Source organism: Heterodontus francisci, chromosome 20 (assembly GCF_036365525.1).
Source record: "Heterodontus francisci isolate sHetFra1 chromosome 20, sHetFra1.hap1, whole genome shotgun sequence".
Classification (NCBI taxonomy): domain Eukaryota; kingdom Metazoa; phylum Chordata; class Chondrichthyes; order Heterodontiformes; family Heterodontidae; genus Heterodontus; species Heterodontus francisci.
In genome coordinates this window covers 40,437,635-40,458,774 of record NC_090390.1, presented here as the reverse complement: position 1 = coordinate 40,458,774, position 21,140 = coordinate 40,437,635, and the positions used below count along the sequence as shown (strand labels likewise).

Below are 21,140 nucleotides of genomic sequence, written 5' to 3'. Positions count from 1 at the left end.
GCCATGTGAGCCGCATGGAAGATGGCAGGATCCCCAAAGACACATTGTACAGCGAGCTCGCCACTGGTATCAGACCCACCGGCCGTCCATGTCTCCGTTATAAAGACGTCTGCAAACGCGACATGAAATCGTGTGACATTGATCACAAGTCGTGGGAGTCAGTTGCCAGCATTCGCCAGAGCTGGCGGGCAGCCATAAAGACAGGGCTAAATTGTGGCGAGTCGAAGAGACTTAGTAGTTGGCAGGAAAAAAGACAGAGGCGCAAGGGGAGAGCCAACTGTGCAACAGCCCCAACAAACAAATTTCTCTGCAGCACCTGTGGAAGAGCCTGTCACTCCAGAATTGGCCTTTATAGCCACTCCAGGCGCTGCTTCACAAACCACTGACCACCTCCAGGCGCGTATCCATTGTCTCTCGAGATAAGGAGGCCCAAAAGAAGGAGCATTGTAAAGGAGAAGAGAGAGAAGACAGTTGGAGAGGTTTAGGTTGGGAATTCCAGAGCTTAGCACCTAGACAGCTGAAGGCACGGTCACCAAAGTGTAACAAAGAAAATCGGGGATGCGCAAGAAGCTAGAATTGGAGCAGGACAGAGATCTCAGAGAGTTGTGGGGCTGGAACAGATTACAGAGATAGGTAGAGGCAAGACCATGGAGTGATTTGAAAACAAGGTTGAGAATTTTAAAATCAAGACATTGCCGGATGGTAATCAATGTGGATCAATGAGCACGGGAGTGACAGATGAACTGGACTTGGTGCGAGATAGGACAAGGGCAGCAGAGTTTTGAATGAGTTCAAGTTTATGGAGGGTGCTAGGTAGTAGGGGGCCAGGAGTGCATTGGAAGTCAAATCTAGAGGTAACAAAGGCATGGATAAAGGTTTCAGCAGCAGATGAACTGAGAAGGAGCAAAGAAGGTCGATGTAGCAGAGATAGAACTAGGTGGTCTTGATGATGGAAAGGCTATGGGAGCAGAATTTCAGCTCAGGGTCAAATAGCACACCAAAGTAACGAGCAGTCTGGTTCAGCCTGAGACAGTAGCTAAGGAGCGAGCTGGAATCAATGACTAGGGAATGGAATTTGTGGTGGGGGCTACAGACAATGGTTTTGATCTTTCTCATATTCAATTGGAGGAAACTTCTCATCCAATACTGGATGTCAGACACGCAGCATGACAAATAAGAGGCAGTGGAGGGGTCAAGAGAGGTGATGGTGATGTAGAGCTAGATGTTGATAGTGTACATGTGAAAACTGATGCTGTTTTCAGATGATGTCGTCGAGAGACAGTATGTAGATGAGATATAGGAGGGAGCCAAGGATAGTGGTGCAGGAGCAGGAAGAGAAGCCATTGCAGGTTATTCTCTGTCTACCACTGGATAGATAGGAATGCAAGCAAGCAAGAGCAGTCCCACTCAACTGGGCAATGGAGGAGAGGTGTTAGAGGAGGATGGTATGGTCAACTGTGTCAAAGGCTTCATTTACAGTTTCAGTGCATCAGTTGCCTGGCATTACTTAATATTTAATGATATCAGGTCTGCCATATGAATATAATTTCACATATATTTTGTGTTGTTCTTTATGACCGGTGTCCTTGAAATTCCTTGCTGGCTGAGTAAGAATCCAATGGAAACTGGCTTCCCAAAATAAGAGGTCAATTTTGTTCAGTTAAAGATATTGTGCAGCACATGTTTGACTGATGTAAAATGATCAGTTATTTTAATCTTCTCCATAACAGAAACAAGCTGACCTCATGAGCTGGAAAACGGTGGCAAGCCTTAGAGTAATCATATGTGATATACATGATACTGTACGTCACATGTTATTTATGGGAAACAAAATTTACCTGCAGTTTATGTCGTTCCTCTATATCCACAGGTTTTCCAGCACCCATGCTGTCTGTAAACCAGGAGATATCGAGCACCTTAAGCTTGTCTGTGTTTGACAACTTCTGGTTTTGAATCCAGTTCCAAATTTCAATCCAAGAATTATTCTCGGTCACAATATGTGTGACTGAATCACTATCAAAAAGGAAAAGGTAACAGTTAGAATATTTTTTTTATTTGGTGATCTTCAGTGAATGGTATTACAACATCTGTGCAAGTTACTGAGTTAATTCTTCAAAGTAAAAATTTCTTAATACTGGAGTGAAAGTTACTGAAGCATCATGACCACTAAGGATAGCTGTCCTTCAGTCTGCACTCTGCACACAAACCATGATTCTTTTTTTAGTTTATTTATTTATTTAGAGATACAGCACTGAAACAGGCCCTGCGGCCCACCGAGTCTGTGCCGACCAACAACCACCCATTTATTCTAACACGACAGTAATCCCATATTCCCTACCACCTACCTACACTAGGGGCAATTCACAATGGCCAATTTACCTATCACCTGCAAGTCTTTGGCGGTGGGAGGAAACCGGAGCACCCGGCGAAAACCCACACGGTCACAGGGAGAACTTGCAAACTCCAGACAGGCAGTACCCAGAATCGAACCCGGGTCCCTGGAGCTGTGAGGCTGCGGTGCTAACCACTGCGCCACTGTGCCGCCCACTGTGCCGCTTCTAATTAAGAAGCAAATGTTAGAACTGCACAAAATGATTAGATAATGTTGCAATTTACTTCTCAGCAAAGATCCAAAGATGCAAATCCAAAAATTGACTTTTTAAAAACAAATTATTCAAATTAGAGACATGTATATAGAGTTAAATTAACTAGTTGGGGAATGAATTACTTGGGGAAAGTCAGAAAAATGGAAAGCTAAGATTATGGAGTTAAAAAAATCAATAAATTTATTTCCTTGTAGATCTGGCTGAACTGTGCAGCACCACAACTTAATTTTAGTCATTCAAACGCTATCAGACAGGAAACAGAATAGAGGTGTTTATTTTCTGCCTTCACTTGTACGTATCTAACCCAAATTACTATTACTGGTGCAGACTATACATACTTTCCATTTACATAACACTAGCTCATCTCCCTTCACATTTCTCACAGAAAGAATTAGAAGTCTCTTTCTGCCTGTAACTGTCTCTCTGCTTGTCTTCCTTTCTTCTTGCCTCTCTCTCCTTTTCACACACTTCCTCGTATTCTCCTCAATGAATCTCTCTATTTGTCTCAAAACTTTCTTTGGTATTCACTCTCTCCCAAATATGTATTGCACATTTTCACTACTTTCCCCCATACATCAGTGTGCTTCACTTTTTCCATTGGCATCTTTGTTTCCTCAATATACAGCTTCTTAAAAAGAACTAAATGCAGGCCTCAAACCACTAAATAGTGCGAAAAATTGATGCTGGAAAGACAAATGCTGCTGAAAAGATTTCTGAGAATGAATAATATAAGAATGCCACAGATCCAAGAAACAGGTGTCTGAGTAAGAGCACCAAGAATAAATTTATCAAAGATAATTCAAAAATGAAGTGGATCTCCTTCATCAGTGCCCAGAGGTATGAAAAAAAATCATTGCGCTGACTGCTTCTTACCTACCACAGAGAAATATTGGTGTCCCTCAATGGATAAGTAAATACATTGTATTTACCTAAATAAATATGTGCATGTGACATGCTTTAGTTACATAGGAGTAAATGTGTGCTGTTCACATATCACAGCTACACAAATAAAAATGTATTTCTCATCTGCTTCTCGACCTCATTGCATAACAATTAAAGTAGAAGATACACACATGAGAATTACATATAATACTGGGATAATGTTTCTAATCCACACTGACAATAGGGAGCTTTGCCAACTACAGGGCCATGGAAGTTTAGACATTCACAGCACAGAAGGAGGCCACTTGGCACATTGTGTCTGTGCCAGCTCTTTGCTCGAGCAATCCGCACATCAAGGAAAATGAAATGTGCATGTTTCTGATTTCTTTACATGCACAGCTGGCATGTAAGACTCTCTGTTGACAGCACAATCTTGCAAAATCAGTCCTTTGCCACCATGTAAAAATAGAAAATCTCTATCTCAATAATTAAAAATCTTGAGTCTGGTACATGTCCCTAATTTCATACCTTTTAAAGTCATCACACCTGAAAAATATCAAGATGTCTCAAATCCAGAGGGCAAAACAATGATGATTTTTTCCCCCATTAAATTACCAGGTTTCCAATGAACTAAATGTGCATGGCTTACAAATAGCAATGTACCAATGAAGGACAAGTAACCATGAAAACACCTCCATTTTCTTTCAAAGCTCCCATTCATAAAGCAAATCTGTTCAGTGGACTTTTTTTGAAACAAGCAACTATATAAATTGAAAGCATACAATCTAGAACATAAGAAACACAAAAAAATAGTGAAACTTATCCATAGATTGGCTCTGAAATCCTTCCAGGTTCTCCTGGTCTCCCAGCATTCTCCAAAACACCAAAAAAAAGGCAGAAACCTGATGAAAGTCAGGTGCAAACTCTACAGAATTTCTTGGGCATGGACTCCACTGTGTTGCAAATCCTTGTCACACTTTCTTCCAGAGATCTATCTTATACCTCAAGCTGAGGCCTGGCCTTCATTGTATCCCATAACTTCAGTTACTTAGTTAGGCGGTGCTCTCCATTTTTCATCCTTGATCAGTACCTGGACATCCAATTATGAATTGTGGGTTGTTACAGTCTACTTTGTAAAGGGGCCACCAGGGCATTCAGATGTTTCTCTGAGGGGGGTGGGGGGATGGCATCTGACATCTCCACAGGGGGCTACCTACCGCTGGCATTTCCACAGTCTTTGGCAGGGGGCGTCCTAGCCGTGGTATCACACCACTGAACTCTTACTCCTGTAGGTCAGGCCACCTGACCGCACCAACTCTGGTGCAGTCAGTGGTGGGAATTTTATGCTTTCCCGCGCGGCGTGTTTGGTGGTGGGGAGAGCATACAATCGGGTGGGATGGCGCCGGGGAGCGATCTGCCTCCGCCGAGATTAAGTCCCGCCGCCAATTAAGGCCCTTTAGTTTTCAGAAAATGCCCAATTAAGGGCGTCATACCACCACCGCAATTAGCTGAGCGGTGGGCGGGCCTGTCGCCACACAGAACAAGCGGGTTGCTTGTTAATTCTGGGGGTGGGGTGGGGGGGGCCCTCATTAAAAAGAACTTACTGACTGAATGAGGGACCTGGCACCAGCAAGGTGGGGGAGGGGGCCCACAGAGCCACCCCTGCCCTTGCTGCCAACCCCCCTACACCCCCTCCCTCGTGACTCACACCCTGCAAGACTCCTCCCGCCCTACCTATGGCCTGGGTGCAGCGCCACTCCTGGGCCTCAGGTGGGTGTTTCACTGGCAGTAGCCACCACTTCAATTGGCCGGCAGCTCTCAGAGGGCAGGACTTCTGTCACCGGGGTCCTTGATACCGTGGAAGGCCCGCCGTTGTCCAGTTAAGTGCCTAAATGGCACGATTCGGTGGGCCTCCCACAGAAAATGTGAGGATCTCGGCGGTGCTTTTGCTGGAGGTCGAAACCCCCGCTGCCCGGATTAAATCTCGGCCAGTGATGAAGTCCCTGATCTAGTTCCCACAGCTGGGATTGTACCCCCTGTGTATTTGCCAGGCTACAGGAGCATACAATAATCGATAAACAAAGATCAGTTGGTCCATCAGGCCTATCCTACACACTCCCTATCTGTACCCCTCCCAAGCAATCACGCAATTGGCCGGGCAAAGCAATAAAACAAGAGAAATGTTTTAGACTTGTTATTAAAGTCAATGGAAATAAAAATCGAGAGAAATGTAGAATGGGCTGCCGATGTGCTATCACCCCCTTTACAGATAAGTCAAAATTACCCTCTTTGTCACAAATTTCTGAAAGCCATTCCAGGTGATTTAGGAAGCTGGTTACTTGAACAGGAATGTAAAGTATTCAAGCAACTAGGTAAACGCACAGATCATTTTATGCCATTGCAAGTGTCAGTAAATTGTGGCATAGATGTGAGTCCCGGTGCCCCCGGTCACTCCATTGATGAGATGTTCAGAGAGCCAGCTGTTCTGCTCACACACCATGACCCTGGGTCAGTGCAGCCAAACAAAACGTAGAAGAGTCAGGACAGGGAAATTAAGAGGCCTAAATTGGATAGCCCCAAAATTGAATACAAGGATTGTGATATGCAATTACCCCATGCCCAATCAAAATGATGCAGACAGCATGCAAACTTCATGCTGCCTGCTTATCTCCATGGTTGTGGTATGCAGCCCAGCACTGAATGTGCTGTTGAGTGGTTGCATGCCTCAGCAGGGAGCCCAAGTGCATGCGAAGCTAGCACCACGTAAAGCTCGCTGGCACTACTTAAAACCAGACTGCACCTCTTCAAGGCAAGGTGCATTCTGGCTGCAGCAGGGCCTGAAACGGCTTGAGCAACATTTGAACACCATCAGGAAAGAGCTGAAATGGCACATGGGAAATACTGGTGCAGGAGGTGGACCAGAGGAGAGAGATTCTCTTTCCTCAGGGGACCAGGAGGCCCCGATGACAAGTGCTGAGAAGGCAGTGGGAGCAGTGATCATCGCAGTCAATGTCACCAGTCCAGTGACGAGGACCTGGGTACAATCCCACAAGATGTTTAATGACCTCACACGAGTGATCACGGTCAGTAAATTCATCCTTAGATGCCAAATCCAATCAACTGCACCTAGGCTCACACACTGCACCATTCACCACATCCCCTTCATTCATCTCCCACCAATCTCTATCAACCACGGCTCCTACTTCACATCCGTATGCTCCACCTCACCCACACACTGCTACAAGCCACACACTTACATCTTACAGCTTGCACATACTACCAGCTATTCAACTGTGGCAGGCTCATCACCCAAACACATTGGGGGGAATTTTATGCAGTCCGCCGCAGCAGATTTGGCGGCGTGCGGGGTGATATACTTAGATGGGAGGTGTTTTTTAGAATTCCTAACGGCGGGATATTTTAGAGGAATTAAGTCGGCGGCGGGTTTGCGCCGTTCCGGGGTTCCCCCAGCACGGTGGCGGATTGCAGCTTTGCATTCATTTACTTGCCATGAATACTCATTGCCCTACACATAGTTAGGATTTAGTCCTACCTGCCAGATTAACTGAACAGTGAACGCTATTCCCGTGCCACCCGGTTCACCAATGTTTCAATGTGTCGTGCAACAGTTGGATTTGTGCAGTTGAGTATCAGGACTGTGCTCTTCTCTCTTTCACTCAGCCACTAAACTAATGCCAGCATTGAAATGGATGTTTGACTCAAGGCTAGCATTGCAATGGATATTTACCTCCACACTCAGCACCAGTAAGTATGAATCATCTCAGAGAATGGTGACAACGGCATGGGCAGGGACTACATGGAGGAGCAGGGGGTAGTCGGGGAGGATAGGGTGGGGTCTCTGGTGCATGGAGGAGCTGGGGAGGGTAGTCAAGGAGGACAGGGTGGGGTCTCGGGTGCATGGAGGAGCCAGGGAGGAAGGAGGGGAGAAAATGGTGGGGTTGATCGGGTACATGGAGGAGCAGGGGAGGGAGGAGGGCAACATCCAGGGTATGTAGTGGCTGATTTTGACGATGAGGCTGGCTGTGTGCGATTGCAGAAGTTGGTAGCTTGATGAGTTCTCGTCATAAAATTGATGGTCATGAGAGGCCTAAAAGGAGGGAGGATCGCTGTCGACGTCGGAGTCCTGTGCATCCACATCAAGATACTGGCTGGCAGAAGGTACTGTCAGGCACAGGGGGGAAATGTATATGGTGGGGGGCAGGGGGGGTGGCGAAGGTCGAGATTTAGGGTTGGGTGTTCAAGGTCATCATAGGGAGGGGATTGGGAATCTGTAACTATATCAAGGTGGATACTTGGAGGTTCAAGAGTGAGAGTCAGCAGTTGCATGGTGACGGGAGTTGGGGCGGGGAGAGGGATGGCATGTATAAATTGATGATGAGCTAATCCACAGTAATGCGGGCAGGGTCTATGGTAATGGGGGAAGGGTGAAGGTTAAGTTGGGTGGGTCAAGGGTGATGGGTGCAGGCTGGAAGGTGGCAGCAGGAGGTTGGAATGTGGGCAAACTTACCTGGTATCGCAGACACAACATTTTCTGGAAGAAGAAACCATGTGTCCAATAAAGGAATGCAAGTTGATTGGGAAGAGACAGATGATGGTGAGTGGGATCTCCTGCTACATGCAAATATGAAGCACATAACAGCAATCTGCCCATGACTTTCATGGTTCTGTTGAATGGCAGCAGGAGGATGGTTTTACAACACTCTTCTCAACAATTGAAAAACTGCCAAGTCATGAGTCTCATACACGCAATTTGTGGTCTAACACTCAAACAATTGCAGAGGGAGAGACAGAGGAGGGATCTTGGCAATCAACAGACGATGCCTTAACAGGAGCAGCAGGCAGCACATGAGGGTGAGGCTGCTCCGAATGAAGCCATCCAGGAAAGGCATTATCGAAAACTGGCGCTGGCATGTCATCACATCCCCAGGAATTTTAAATGATTACCTTTCATCTGTTTTCACTATGGAGAACAACGATGTAGGTATAGAGATCAGGGAGGGGGATTGCGATATACTTGAATATATTAATATTGAAAGGGAGGAAGTATTAGATGTTTTAGCAGGCTTAAAAGTGGATAAGTCCCCAGGCCCAGATGAGATGTATCCCAGGCTGTTATGTAAGGCAATGGAGGTGATAGCAGGGGCTCTAACACAAATTTTCAGATCCTCTCTGGCCACAGGAGAGTTACCAGAGGACTGGAGGACAGCGAATGTGGTACCATTATTCAAGAAGGGTAGCAGGGCTAGAACAGGTAATTACAGGCCGGTGAATCTAACATCAGTGATTGGGAAACTATTGGAAAAAATTCTGAGGGACAGGATTAATCTCCATTTGGACAGGCAGGGAATAATCAGGGACAGTCAGCAGGGCTTTGTCAGGGGGAGATCTTGTCTAACGAACTTGATTGAATTTTTCGAAGAGGTGACTAGATGTGTAGATGAGGGTAAAGCAGTTGATGTAGTATACATGGACTTCAGTAAGGTTTTTGATAAGGTCCCGCATGGGAGATTGGTTAAGAAGGTAAGAGCCCATGGGATCCAGGGCAATTTGGCAAATTGGATCCAAAATTGGCTTAGTGACAGGAAACAGAGGGTAATGGTCAAGAGTTGTTTTTGCGAGTGGAAGCCTGTGACCAGTGGTGTACCACAGGGATCGGTGCTGGGACCCTTGCTGTTTGTAGTGTACATTAATGATTTAGATGTGAGTATAGGAGGTATGATAAGTAAGTTCGCAAATGACACGAAAATTGGTGGTGTTGTAAATAGCGAGGAGGAAATCCTTAGATTAAAGGGAGATACAGATGGGCTGATAAGATGGGCAGAGCAGTGACAAATGGAATTTAATCCTGAGAAGTGTGAGGTGATGCATTTTGGGAGGACTAACAAGGCAAGGGAATATAAAATGAATGGTAGGACCCTACGAAGTACAGAGGGTCAGAGGGACCTTGGTGTACTTGTCCATAGATCACTGAAGGCAGCAGCACAGTTAGATAAGGTGGTTAGGAGGCCAAATGGGATACTTGCCTTTATTAGCCGAGGCATAGAATATAAGAGCAGGGAGGTTATGATGGAGCTGTATATAACACTAGTTAGGCCACAGCTGGAGTACTGTGTACAGTTCTGGGCACCACACTATAGGAAGGATGTGATTGCACTGGAGAGGGTACAGAGGAGATTCACCAAGATGTTGCCTGAGCTGGAGCATTTCAGCTATGAAGAGAGACTGAAAAGGCTAGGGTTGTTTTCCTTAGAACAGAGAAGGATGAAGGGGGACATGACTGAGGTATACAAAATTATGAGGGGCATAGATTGATAGGTTAGATAGGAAGAGACTTTTTCCCTTAGCAGAGTGGTCAATAACCAGGGGGCATAGATTTAAGGTAAGGGGCAGGAGGTTTAGAGGGGATTTGAGGAAAGATGTTTTCACCCAGAGGGTGGTTGGAATCTGGAATACACTGCCTGAAGGGGTGAGAGAGGCAGGAACCCTCACAACATTTAAGAAGTATTTAGATGAGCACTTGAAACGCCATAGTATAAAAGGCTACGGGTCAACTGCTGGAAAATGCGACTAGAATAGTTAGGTGCTTGATAGCCAGCACGGGCACGATGGGCCGAGGGGCCTGTTTCTGTGCTGTATGACTCTATGACTCTATGACAAGGATACATCACCATCAGATGTCTGAGAGGCAATGCCAGAGAAGCATGAGGATGTGACTTGCAATGGCGACAGGAATGTGTACGATCTTCAGTATAACCTGCAGCCATTTGTTTTCATTGGGAACTTTGTGCCATTTACCCTCACGGTTACTACTGCACTTAATTTCTTTGCTACCAGGGATTAATGGGCGACATGTGGTATCTCACAGTCTGTGACCCATAGATGCATCAAAGAGGTGACCAATGGCCTTTTTTGCTGTGCCAGTGATGTCATCTACTTACCTGTAGATGAGGACAGCCAGGCAACAAGGTCTGTGGCCTTCGGCACTATCACTGGCTTCCCTACGGTGCAAGGGATATCGACTGTACTCATGTGGCCATTAGAGCTCACTGGAAACAGCCTGCTGTATTTGTTAATCGCAAATGCTTCCACTCTTTAATCATGCAACTGGTTTGTGACCACAGGAGAAGAATCTTGCATGGTTGTGCGCATTTCCCAGGGAACTGTCATGACTCCTACATTTTGGGGAACTCCGAGCTGCCAGCAGTTTTCGATGAACCAGCTGAAGTGGACGGACGGATCCTGGGTGACAAGAGTTACCCTTTTGTATATGGTTGATGCAACCAGTGTGTTATCCCCAATGCGCTGCTGAAGAGAGGTACAATGCTGCACATGCATCCAGCAGAGCCATCATCGAACACACCATTGTCATGTCAGAAATGCAATTCTGCTGCCTTGACCGGTCTAGAGGGGCTCTTCAATACGCCCCACAGAGGGTGTCACGAATAATCATTGTCTGCTGTGCCTTGCACAACCTTGCAATTAGAAGCGGCAAAATTCTGCAGGCAAAGGAACAAGAGGAACACCAGTCCTGCTCAGATGAGGGTGACAATGAAGAGGGTGAGCAGGAGGACAACAATGACAACGATGCCATCATCGATGTGAGGGCCATGGAGAGACATGCAAGGGACATCAGGGAGAACCTCATTTATGCACATTTCAGCTAACTATAAGCCACATCATCAGGGAACGTGGGGAGAAGAAACATAACAATTCCTCACAGAAATTCACATACGCCTGAGGTATTATTCCTCTCTGCAATCTTAATGAAGCGTGGCTGCACTTTCACATGATTGGCATTTGAAATGATCTATGGGCTACGATGAATGTGACTACACACCACTGCAAGCTGTGTTAAGTTATGACCGTTGAAAACAAAAGTAAGGCATGACAGAATTGGAAAAGGTTATTAATCATCAATAGGAAAACAGCCTTCATTGAAGAGTGAAGGCTCAAATTCCAATGAGATATGGACACTGGACATTTCCTGAGATGCTTTGCAAGCATCTTTGCATTCCTGCCATAGACCTCCAAAAAATTTCTTTGTATCCATCTGTATCCATGTAAAACATTACTGAGCAGTTCTGATGAAAGGTCACTTACCTGAAACAGATGCTCCCAGGCCTGCTAAGTATTTCCAGCACTCCTGGTTTTTGAAACATTACTGAGAGTGGGTCAAATTTTGCAAGAAATAAAAATGTTCTAATACATCTTTGCTATCATGACAAGTTGTACAGCACATGTGCCACATTCGTGATCAAAACAGTTTCAATTTCCTTTTTCTCCCACTACATCCAGGTGCTGCCCCGACATTAGCAGCTGTGGTGGAGGCAGTCTGTTCAGTGTGCTGCCCTGTTGCTGTGGATGACTGTGGTAGGCATCCTCTAGATGGATGAGACTTGATGGCCCCATCCTTCTGGGGGTCTGCAGCAATTGTGCTTGAGTATCCCCCGTGTGCTCGCCTACTGGAGTTAAGGGGATCAATGTCGGGGGAGGGGACGAGTCGCCACTTACCTTGGGGTGTCCTGAGAGGAAGGCCCCGGGGCAGCTGGCACAAGCTCCTCCTCCATCTGTGCGCACGATGGCACCTGCCTGTCTCCCTGAGGGGAAGGGGCACCTGGAGAGAAGTGTAGTTTCCTCGTCCTCCTCTCACTCAGACTCTGCTGCATGGAGCCCATGGCAACAGCGATGGAGTGCAAGCCAGATCGTATATGGCTCGAGTGCTCAACCAGACTCGCCACGGAGCTCGCCAGACTCTCAACTGAGGAAGTTATACGCACAGATGCCTGGTACATGGCAGACGTCATGGCTTGCATGGACTCCTCCATGGCATGCGCAAAACAGCTCACAGCTCCAGCGACCCGGGTTCGGTTCTGGGTACTGCCTGTGTGGAGTTTGCAAGTTCTCCCTGTGAGCGCGTGGGTTTCCTGCGGGGGCTCCGGTTTCCTTCCAATGCCAAAGACTTGCGGGTTGATAGGTAAATTGGCCATTGTAAAAAATTGCCCCGAGTGTAGGTAGGTGGTAGGAGAATTGAGGGGAGGTGGGGATGTGAGAGGGAAAAATTGAATTAATATAGGATTTGTATAAATGGGTGGTCGATGGTCAGCATGGACTCGGTGGGCCGAAGGGCCTGTTCCAGTGCTGTATCTCTCTATGACTCTATGTCTCTATTTTCCACATGGCTTTGCTGCACATCCAGCAAACCTCTCCATCGCTACAGAGGATCATCATAACCGTGGGGCTGAGCAGGAGTCTGGTCCCCAGCAGTGCTCCGATTGTCAGGGCACCCAGCTGGCACATGCTCCCTCAGCTGCTGGGAAGTGTCTGTGTCGTGACACCAGCTTGTGACCCTGATTCTAATCTGAAATGCCCCGCGAGCCGTGCGGATGTATCTGCTCTGGCGGAGGTGGAAGAGGCAGGTGACAGTGCACCCGCTGGGGCATTGGCTTCTTCTTCCTCAGAGGAGGAGGATTCTTGGGCCACATGGCTTTCTGTGACTCAAGAGTGGGTACCTGCAGTGGGGACACAAACAGAGGCACTTTAAGAATGTGCTTCACATGAGTTCACACAATTTCCTACAGTTTCCACAAAAGGCTGCTAGAGCAGAGATGACACTTCATCCTTATGCCTTGTGGCTCTTGCCTTGCCATCTCCGCTCGCCCTGCCTCCCTCCGCTCTCGTGATCTCAGAGGCCTCCTCCTCAGCCATGCTCAGCAGCCTGAGGTCAGGGACCCCTCCTCCCATCTTAGCATGCTCGCACTGGTTGTGGCTTCGTTTCTCCTGCAACAGACAGTGCAGATTGAAAGACTTGGCAAATGATGCATCACAGCCATTGCATACATGTATCAATGTCACTCATCCTGCATTGGCTTTCGCACGACACATCCAATCACTTCCACAATGCCAATCTTCATTAGTCGGTAAGAAGAGTGAGGGGGGATCTCATAGCAACCTATAAAATTTTAACAGGACTTGACAGGGTAGATGCAGGAAGGATGTTTTCGATGGTGGGGGAGTCCAGAACCAGGGGTCATAGTCTAAGGATACGGGGTAAACTTTTCAGGACTGAGATGAGGAGAAATTTCTTCACCCAGAGAGTGGGGAGCCTGTGGAATTCGTTACCACAGAAAGCAGTTGAGGCCAAAACATTGTATGTTTTCAAGATGGAGTTAGATCTTGGGTTGAAAGGGATCAAAGGGTATGGGACGAAAGCGGGAACAGGCTACTGATTTGGATGATCAGCCATGATCATAATAAATGGTGGAGCAGGCTCGAAGGGCCGAATGGCCTACTCCTGCTCCTATTTTCTATGTTTCTATGTTTCATCATTTAGTAGATGGCACCAAGGCTGCTCCGGCATTTATTCAATTGCATTCCTTGCATGCCCTCTGCCTTAAAGACACGGAGCCATCGAAGAAAACAATGGAGCAGCCTCACCAAGACCACTTACCTTTGCTGATCTGAGCAAGTCATTGATGCGCTTGCGGCATTGCACCCATGTTCTAAGAGTTACCCCACGGTTCGAGACCTCCTCCGCTACGTTCATCCAAGCCACCTTGGCGAGGTGGGAGGGTCTTCTGACTCAATTTGCAGGGAAAAGGACCTCCCGCCTTTCCCTGTTGGCCTGGAGGAGAACCTGCAGGGAGGTATCACAGAACCATGGAGTGGGACACTGCCTGCTGGCTGCCATGTCTCTCACTGTGGCTGTAGAGAAAATAATTGATATGAAGTTGGTAGTGACTTTCACAAAAAAAGGGAGGCAAAAACATTTTGATTTAAGTGAAAGCTTCAACTAAGTTTTTCTGAAGATACTTACATGAAAGGAAGGCTGCTGATCCTTGAGACTGCAAGCACAGAATGTTTTATATCTGTAGCAATCATGGTGCTTGGGGCAGTGACAGTGGGTTCCACCAATGAAAGGCCGCCCCCGTCGCATGATCCCACATGTCCCCCGTGCCCATCGCCGCACAGCTAATTTAAATACAAAATCGCATGAGAAACATGATTTACAGCAGGAGCGGAAGTTACAATGACTTCCGGTCCTGTCGTTGGGAACGCCGCGGCAATGATAAGATTGCACCCATTGAGTGTGTTGCAATGACACACTACCCTCTCTTTCCAGGACAAGGTGGTCCATAATAGAAGGCAGCAGCAGCAAACTGGCAGGTGCTCACTCCAATGGAAGATATGGCCCAGGGGTTAATTGGAATGGCCATCACTGCAGCCATGGCCAACAGCATTGTTGAAGTCATTGAGCATGAAAGGATGTTCCCGTATAATGCCTGTTCTCAAATCCTGCTTCACCATCATCCCACAATCTGCTATGATGTACAGGCTGCAGATGGTGTAACCATGCATATCTTCCTCCTGCCTGCCCTTCCCACCACCTGCCTCCCACAACTCCCCTCACCCCAACACTCCCCGTCTGCATTCATGCTTTCAGATGCAAAGAACTGCTGCCTGGCTAGCCACTGAAGGCCTAATGGAAGAGCAGAGTGAGGAGGAATAAACACTGTCACTTGATCTGGCATTGTGTGTGGTTTGCAGGGTGGTATAGAGGCAGGATTTGCATGTGATAAGTCACTGCGTATGAGTGAGCTACAGCCATGGCATGTGCTAGCTCCCCGGAGGGCAGGGGCGCACACAGGTTCTGCTGCAGAGGACTCAGATGAGGACTTTGATGGGGCAGCGTACAGAAAAAGGCTAATGGGCACGTGCATTGACAGGCCTGCCAGAGAGCCTGTTGTCACTTCAAGGAGCATGGAGGAGTCCGGCTCCAACCAGGGCACAGGACTTCACGCAGAGCTTGGAGTCTATCCCGTCCAGTGTGAAAGTGGTGGCCAACTACCTGAGAATGTGTTGACCCAACCATGTTGCAACATCTGATGACCGATGTCTCAGCTTCCATTGCAGCACAAGCAGATGCCATGCAATGTCCGTGTGCTCCAGTGGAAGCTCAGACTGAGGTCATGAACTCTCAGCTTGTTGCCATGCAGGCTCAGATTGCTGCTAATATGACTGTGGATACAAGTGCTCAAAGGGCATTCAGGATCTCAGCAGTCCAGCAATCTGTGCTCCAGCCACACAGAGAAAGTGGCGGTGGTTCCATAGAGCACGATCCTGCCATCCTCTCTCAGGATGACACCATTTGTGCTCCCACCACTACCTCTTTGCCAGGTCCCCTGCTTTTGCCTTCATCCAGCTAGCCCAGACTGCTGCCCCCACACTGAGGTGGTGATCGGCACCTCCCCCCAACCCCGGGAAGAGCCCCCCACCCTCACCAACAGCCCTCCCCCCAACCGGTTGTCGGGGCCTGCCTGACTGGCCCCGATGACCTTGACCCCACTCACCTGTCCCAGGGTCCTCATCAATCCTCTCCTCTGTGCTGCAGGACCTCCTGCAGTACTGGCTGTGGCCACTGCTGCCAGTGGTACTGCCATTACTGCAGAACTGCCAGCCCCCCCAATTGGCCGGCAGCTGTGGAGGTGGGAACTGGAATTTTATGCCACCCCAACAAGCCGGATGGTGGCAGGGGGGAATGGCGTAAAATGGAGCGGGTGGCTCCGGGAGGCCTTCCCACCCACTCCCGCCTCCGCACCCCCCACCCCCCCCCCCCTTTATGTAGGGCGGGGGCGAAAAACAGGCCGCCTGCCCCAGGGCAATCAAGGCCTTTAAGTTGCCACTTAACGGCCACTTAAGGGCCTTCGCCCACCTCCACGCAGATCTTACACATGGCAAGCAGGGCGCCCTGGAGCCAGGAAAAGCCGCCTGGTAAAAGCAGACGGCCTGGGGGTGGACCCAGATAATCGAGCACAGGGTGCCCATGGAGGGCCGCCCCCGCTTCCCCAACCACCCCCAGGACCCAACATGCCCCCCTTCCCCTTAAACGACCACCCTTGCCTCGCCAGGGCCTGACCAATTACCCCCAGCGAGGCAACCAAAACTCACCTCAAATCCCGGCTCCATGTCTTCCTCTGTGATCGGCTAGCCTGCAGTCCCAGCAGTGGCCACCAGTATGGCATTACCACCATTACAGATAGCACAGAAAGTCAAGGTAATTCTCCCACAAGAACAAGTGTGCTTCCCTACAGAATTGTCCAAAGTCTGCAATGAACCAAAATCTTATGAATTAACCACCCCCAACAGAGCACTGCTAAGAAGAAATTGAAATCAGCTAAGAGAACTAGCTAACAACACTGTGCCTGACAATCTTATTGCATCGAGAACACAGTCACACTCAGATCCGCAGAATGTAGTTGGAGAAAATGACCAGCGGAACGATCGAGCACAGGATGATTATCAGAATAACACAAAAGTCAAGCCAAGAAAGCTGACAAGCCTAGGTCTCCATTAAGCTACACTTGTGACAAGATCAGGTCGAGTCAGTAGACTGCCTGTACGGTTCAGAGACACTTGACAAAAGAGCATTAGAGTCAATGCATGTGTAAATATTTTTCAGAGTAATTGTGTTCCATTATATACATAATTGATCTTTTGTGTATTTCCATTTTAGGAAAGGGGGCTGTTGTCATATCACTTTAACAATGTAAGTAATCCACACAGCATTGTAGGAAGTGATGTCATTCAGCATGTGATCAGTTGGTTGGAGTTGAGCAAGACACCTAGGGCTGGATTTTATGTTGGGTTGACGGAAGCTGGCCACTGGCTATCCGTCCTGCATTTTACAGGTCCCCAGACTTTAATTGTTCCAAGGAGGGACTTCCACCCACTTGAGGGAGGAAGTCCCACCTCATTGCGGGCTTTCCATCTCGCCAGGTAAATGTCCTTCGCTATTTGCAGCGGCAAAATGTTTGCACTTGCCCCTGCATCGACCTTGAGCTGGTCCTCTAATGTAGACCACAGACTTGTTGGGTCCTTCTGCTCTGCTTCAGAAAATCCCAAGGTGTCAATCCAGTGTAGTCCATCATTACCGATTGTTATTTTTATCTTGACCGCTGATTTTTCCAGCTCTGTGATGGCCAAATCCAAGAAACACAACTCCATTTGTTGTTTAAAAGTTGAGACTCATGGAGGAGGTCTTGGGCTTTCCAATTCATGGAAAGATATTTAGTGGATATAGTGCCTAATTCCCAGTGTTAAAAATGCAGCTAGAGCTTTCCCCTTTTAATTGAAGCCTCTCTTTTCTCCTTGGGCCTTTTCCTGGAGGGAAAAAGAAAATGTGCAGGTATACTGTGTCTGCAGCGTTGAGCTTCGACCATGCCCAGAACCACACCCTGCAGCGAAGTCTTTCTGCCTGTGATCAGGATGGTTCTGCTCACAAAGCACTAAAGGCAGGAAAACACCCAGTATGTAATAGCGTTGCTGATCTGCAACCTCGATTAGAACCGACCTTGCTCGCTGTTTCCTAGCATGCTTCTGCCCGATTTCTGCTGTTCCAGTCACCATTGATCTGAAAAACCCCCTTTGTGTACTCACTGTGTCTAGAGCACCCACTTTATGGAAGGTCATTGAAATTGCCCGTGTCAAATCGCCACCGTCCCTGATGATGAGTTGCACTGCCCTGTCCCTGTTGGATTATGAATGGAGAGAATGCTCGTCCCTTTGAGTACTGTTCCTGAATTCCTGAGCTTCTCTGCAGTAGTGTTACCTCGGAGTTATCATCTTCCCTGTGCATTGCTATCACCATGTTGTGAATGGTGTGCTGCTTCAGAGGCCACATACTGCCACAATGTCATTCTTCAGAGACCACACACTGCCACAATGTCATTCTTCAGAGACCACACACTGCCACAATGTCATTCTTCAGAGACCACATACTGCCACAATGTCATTCTTCAGAGACCACACACTGCCACAATGTCATTCTTCAGAGACCACACACTGCCACAATGTCATTCTTCAGAGACCACATGCTGCTACTATGTCGAGAATGGTGCACTTGAAAGTCAAAGAATCTTCAGAAACCATATACTGCCACCACTGCTACTATATTGCGCTATTGCTTTTATGTAGCAATAAGATATCAAAAAATCTTTAAGTTGAGTGGTCATAAAACTGTGGGTTGTTTATTTGTAGAGTAACATGAGTACAAGAGAGCTCTGTTTTACACGGGTGACTAGGTGTCCTTCTCAACTGCAAACAACTGATCACATGCTGAAGAACATCATTTACATTGTTAAATTGATATCACAACAGACAGGACCCCAGTCACTGGAATAAAATCCGGCCTTTAGTTCTCCAATCGCCTGGTATGCAAATCAAGGATTTATCTTCCACTGGTCATTGTGTAGAGTTGTCTGAGTAGAGTCAGCCAATGATTGTAGCCAATACTTGGCTTTGCAGTTTTCTCAATTTCAACTCATGGCTGTTTTCAAAGAATATGAACGAACATATATAAACAATGACAGACTGGCAAAGACCCTCTGGCCCATCCAACCTGTCCCACACAATTGTGGTACTTTGTGTATCAGATTAGATACACACTCCATTCCACACAAAACCAGGTGATTTCCTGGGAGAGGCAAAAAAACAGATAAAAACCCAGACCAATTGGGGAAAAAAATTCCTCTCTGACTCTCCAACACTCCCCCTCTCCAGGCATTTGAAACTAGTCCAGAATTCCTTGCAGTACCTATCTTTTGTAGGAGGTGAGCTCTGCCCTAGTCTGGTCGAACTCCTGCTTGAAGGAAATTGGTGAAGCATCGCTCATTGCAGAAGCCAACAGCTTGTTCCAGAGATCCACAGTTCTCTGGGAAAAGAATGACCTACTGACATCTAATCTGGTTCTGGCCTTATACAACTTAAAATTGTGGACCCTGGTAATCCCTAATCCAATTAGAACAAATTGTCAACTCGAACACAATCTATTCCCTTCATCATCTTATGAACCTCAATCAGATCATTCCTAAATATGTGCTTCACTAAAGTGTAGAGACCAGGCTCTTTTAGTCTATCTTGATAACAAAGATGCTTTAAACTGGGAATTAGTCAAAGGGCCCTCCTCTGCAACTTCTCCAAAGCTTCAATATCACCCACTATAAGAGGAAACCAAAACTAGATACAATATTTCTAGAGAGGCCTGCCCAAGGTCTTGTACAAGGACAAAATTGTATGCTGTTTCCTATAATCAATTGTCCTATGAATGCATTGCAACACCCTATTCACTCTAGCTATAGCTTCACAGCATTGCTCGTGAACCTATAGAGATCTGTGCACAAGTACATCCAGATCTCCTTCTTCACCTTCTTTAATGCTTTTCCCTGAAGTGTGTAAACACCCTGCCCAAAAGCAAATTCCACAGAAGATAGAAAACAAGAACAGAAAACAGAATGAGAGGAGCAAAGAAGCTACATTTTCACTGCTGGCGACATCCCTGTTTTTCTGTATCAAAGTGAACAAAAAGCGGACACCAAGGAAAACATTCAGCAGATTACTTACGGTACCTCAGCTATAGCAAAGAGCTATGGCCTTACCATTAGCTCAAGAGATTAGTGGTTAGGTAGTCAGGCACTGGGAATACCTTATGTTTCATCCTTAGTTCTCATTATATGGGTGAATCGCTATGCCTCAGGTAGCCTGTTTGAGCAGCGTTCTTTCTAATGATCCATGCATTGATCAGCAAATATTGGCTACAGTCATTGGCTGACTCCATTCAGACAACTTTACACAATGACCAGTGGAAGATAAGTCATTGATTAGCATACTAGGACAATGTACAACCTAAGAAACTTCCTGATGTTGTCAATGATAAGGTGGAAGAAGGGAAGATGTAACAGAGATCAGAATCAGAGAACTAAAATGCTGGAGTTGTGCCCTGGCAATTTGATTCTCTTAACTAATAGTGATGGGCTGAGAATCTACATGACATCAAGACACAGGCTGCACACATTGACACAAAAGTCCAATTGAAGACATTCTTAGAAGCCTGTCTAACATAGAAAATGTAATTATGATTATAATTAACAAGTAAGCATTGTGTAACAACTCGACATGTATCATGTCATCTATATCTTTCTTTTGAACTTTTGCAGTTTTCCAAATTAAACAGTCATGAGCTCAATCCCCCCAAAATGTTAAAATCCACCTGAAGCAACAGAGCATCGTCTACATCCTAACACTTGCACAGATCTGAGTATCATTTGCAAATTTGCAAAGCCTTCCCCCAATACCTACACCCAGAACATTTGTAAAAATAGTAAACAGCAACAGTCCCAACACCTATCCTTGTAGGACAGCACAGGTGGTCAGTCTCCAAACAGATGCAAATACATCTATAACTACTTTCTGCATATGTCTTTCCAGCCAGTTCTCCATCCAGCTCAATATACTACTATTAATACTAGAGACTTTGATCTTGTAGAGAAGCCTCTTGTATAGAACCTATAATACTAGCGACTAGGACAGCACATCATCATAGCTTCTAGGGTCGTTTCATCTGTCAGTGAGAACATCGCCCATATGAGCATAGGAACGTAGGAAATAGGAGCAGGAGTAGGCAATTCAACCCCTCGAGCCATTCAACTAGATCATGGTTGATCTTCTACCTCAATGCCATTTCCCCACATTATCCCCATATCCCTTGATGCCTTTAATATCTAGAAATCTATCGATCTCTGATTTGAACATACTCAATGACTGAGCCTCCACTGCTTTCTGAGGTAGAGAATTCCAAAG

At 46.8% G+C, this 21,140-nt stretch overlaps 1 protein-coding gene across 1 annotated transcript in view; it reads right to left on the bottom strand.

The window, feature by feature from the left end:
- Positions 1–11,668, bottom strand: part of dntt (deoxynucleotidyltransferase, terminal) — a 308,067-nt gene extending 296,399 nt beyond the window's left edge. The window contains exons 1-2 of the mRNA XM_068053279.1: positions 11,610–11,668; positions 1,839–2,013 (exon numbers count right to left, since the gene is read on the bottom strand). Coding sequence (XP_067909380.1) covers positions 1,839–2,013; positions 11,610–11,668 — 234 coding nt within the window. The remainder of the gene's footprint in view (positions 1–1,838; positions 2,014–11,609) is intronic.
- Between the last annotated feature and the right edge of the window lie 9,472 nt (positions 11,669–21,140).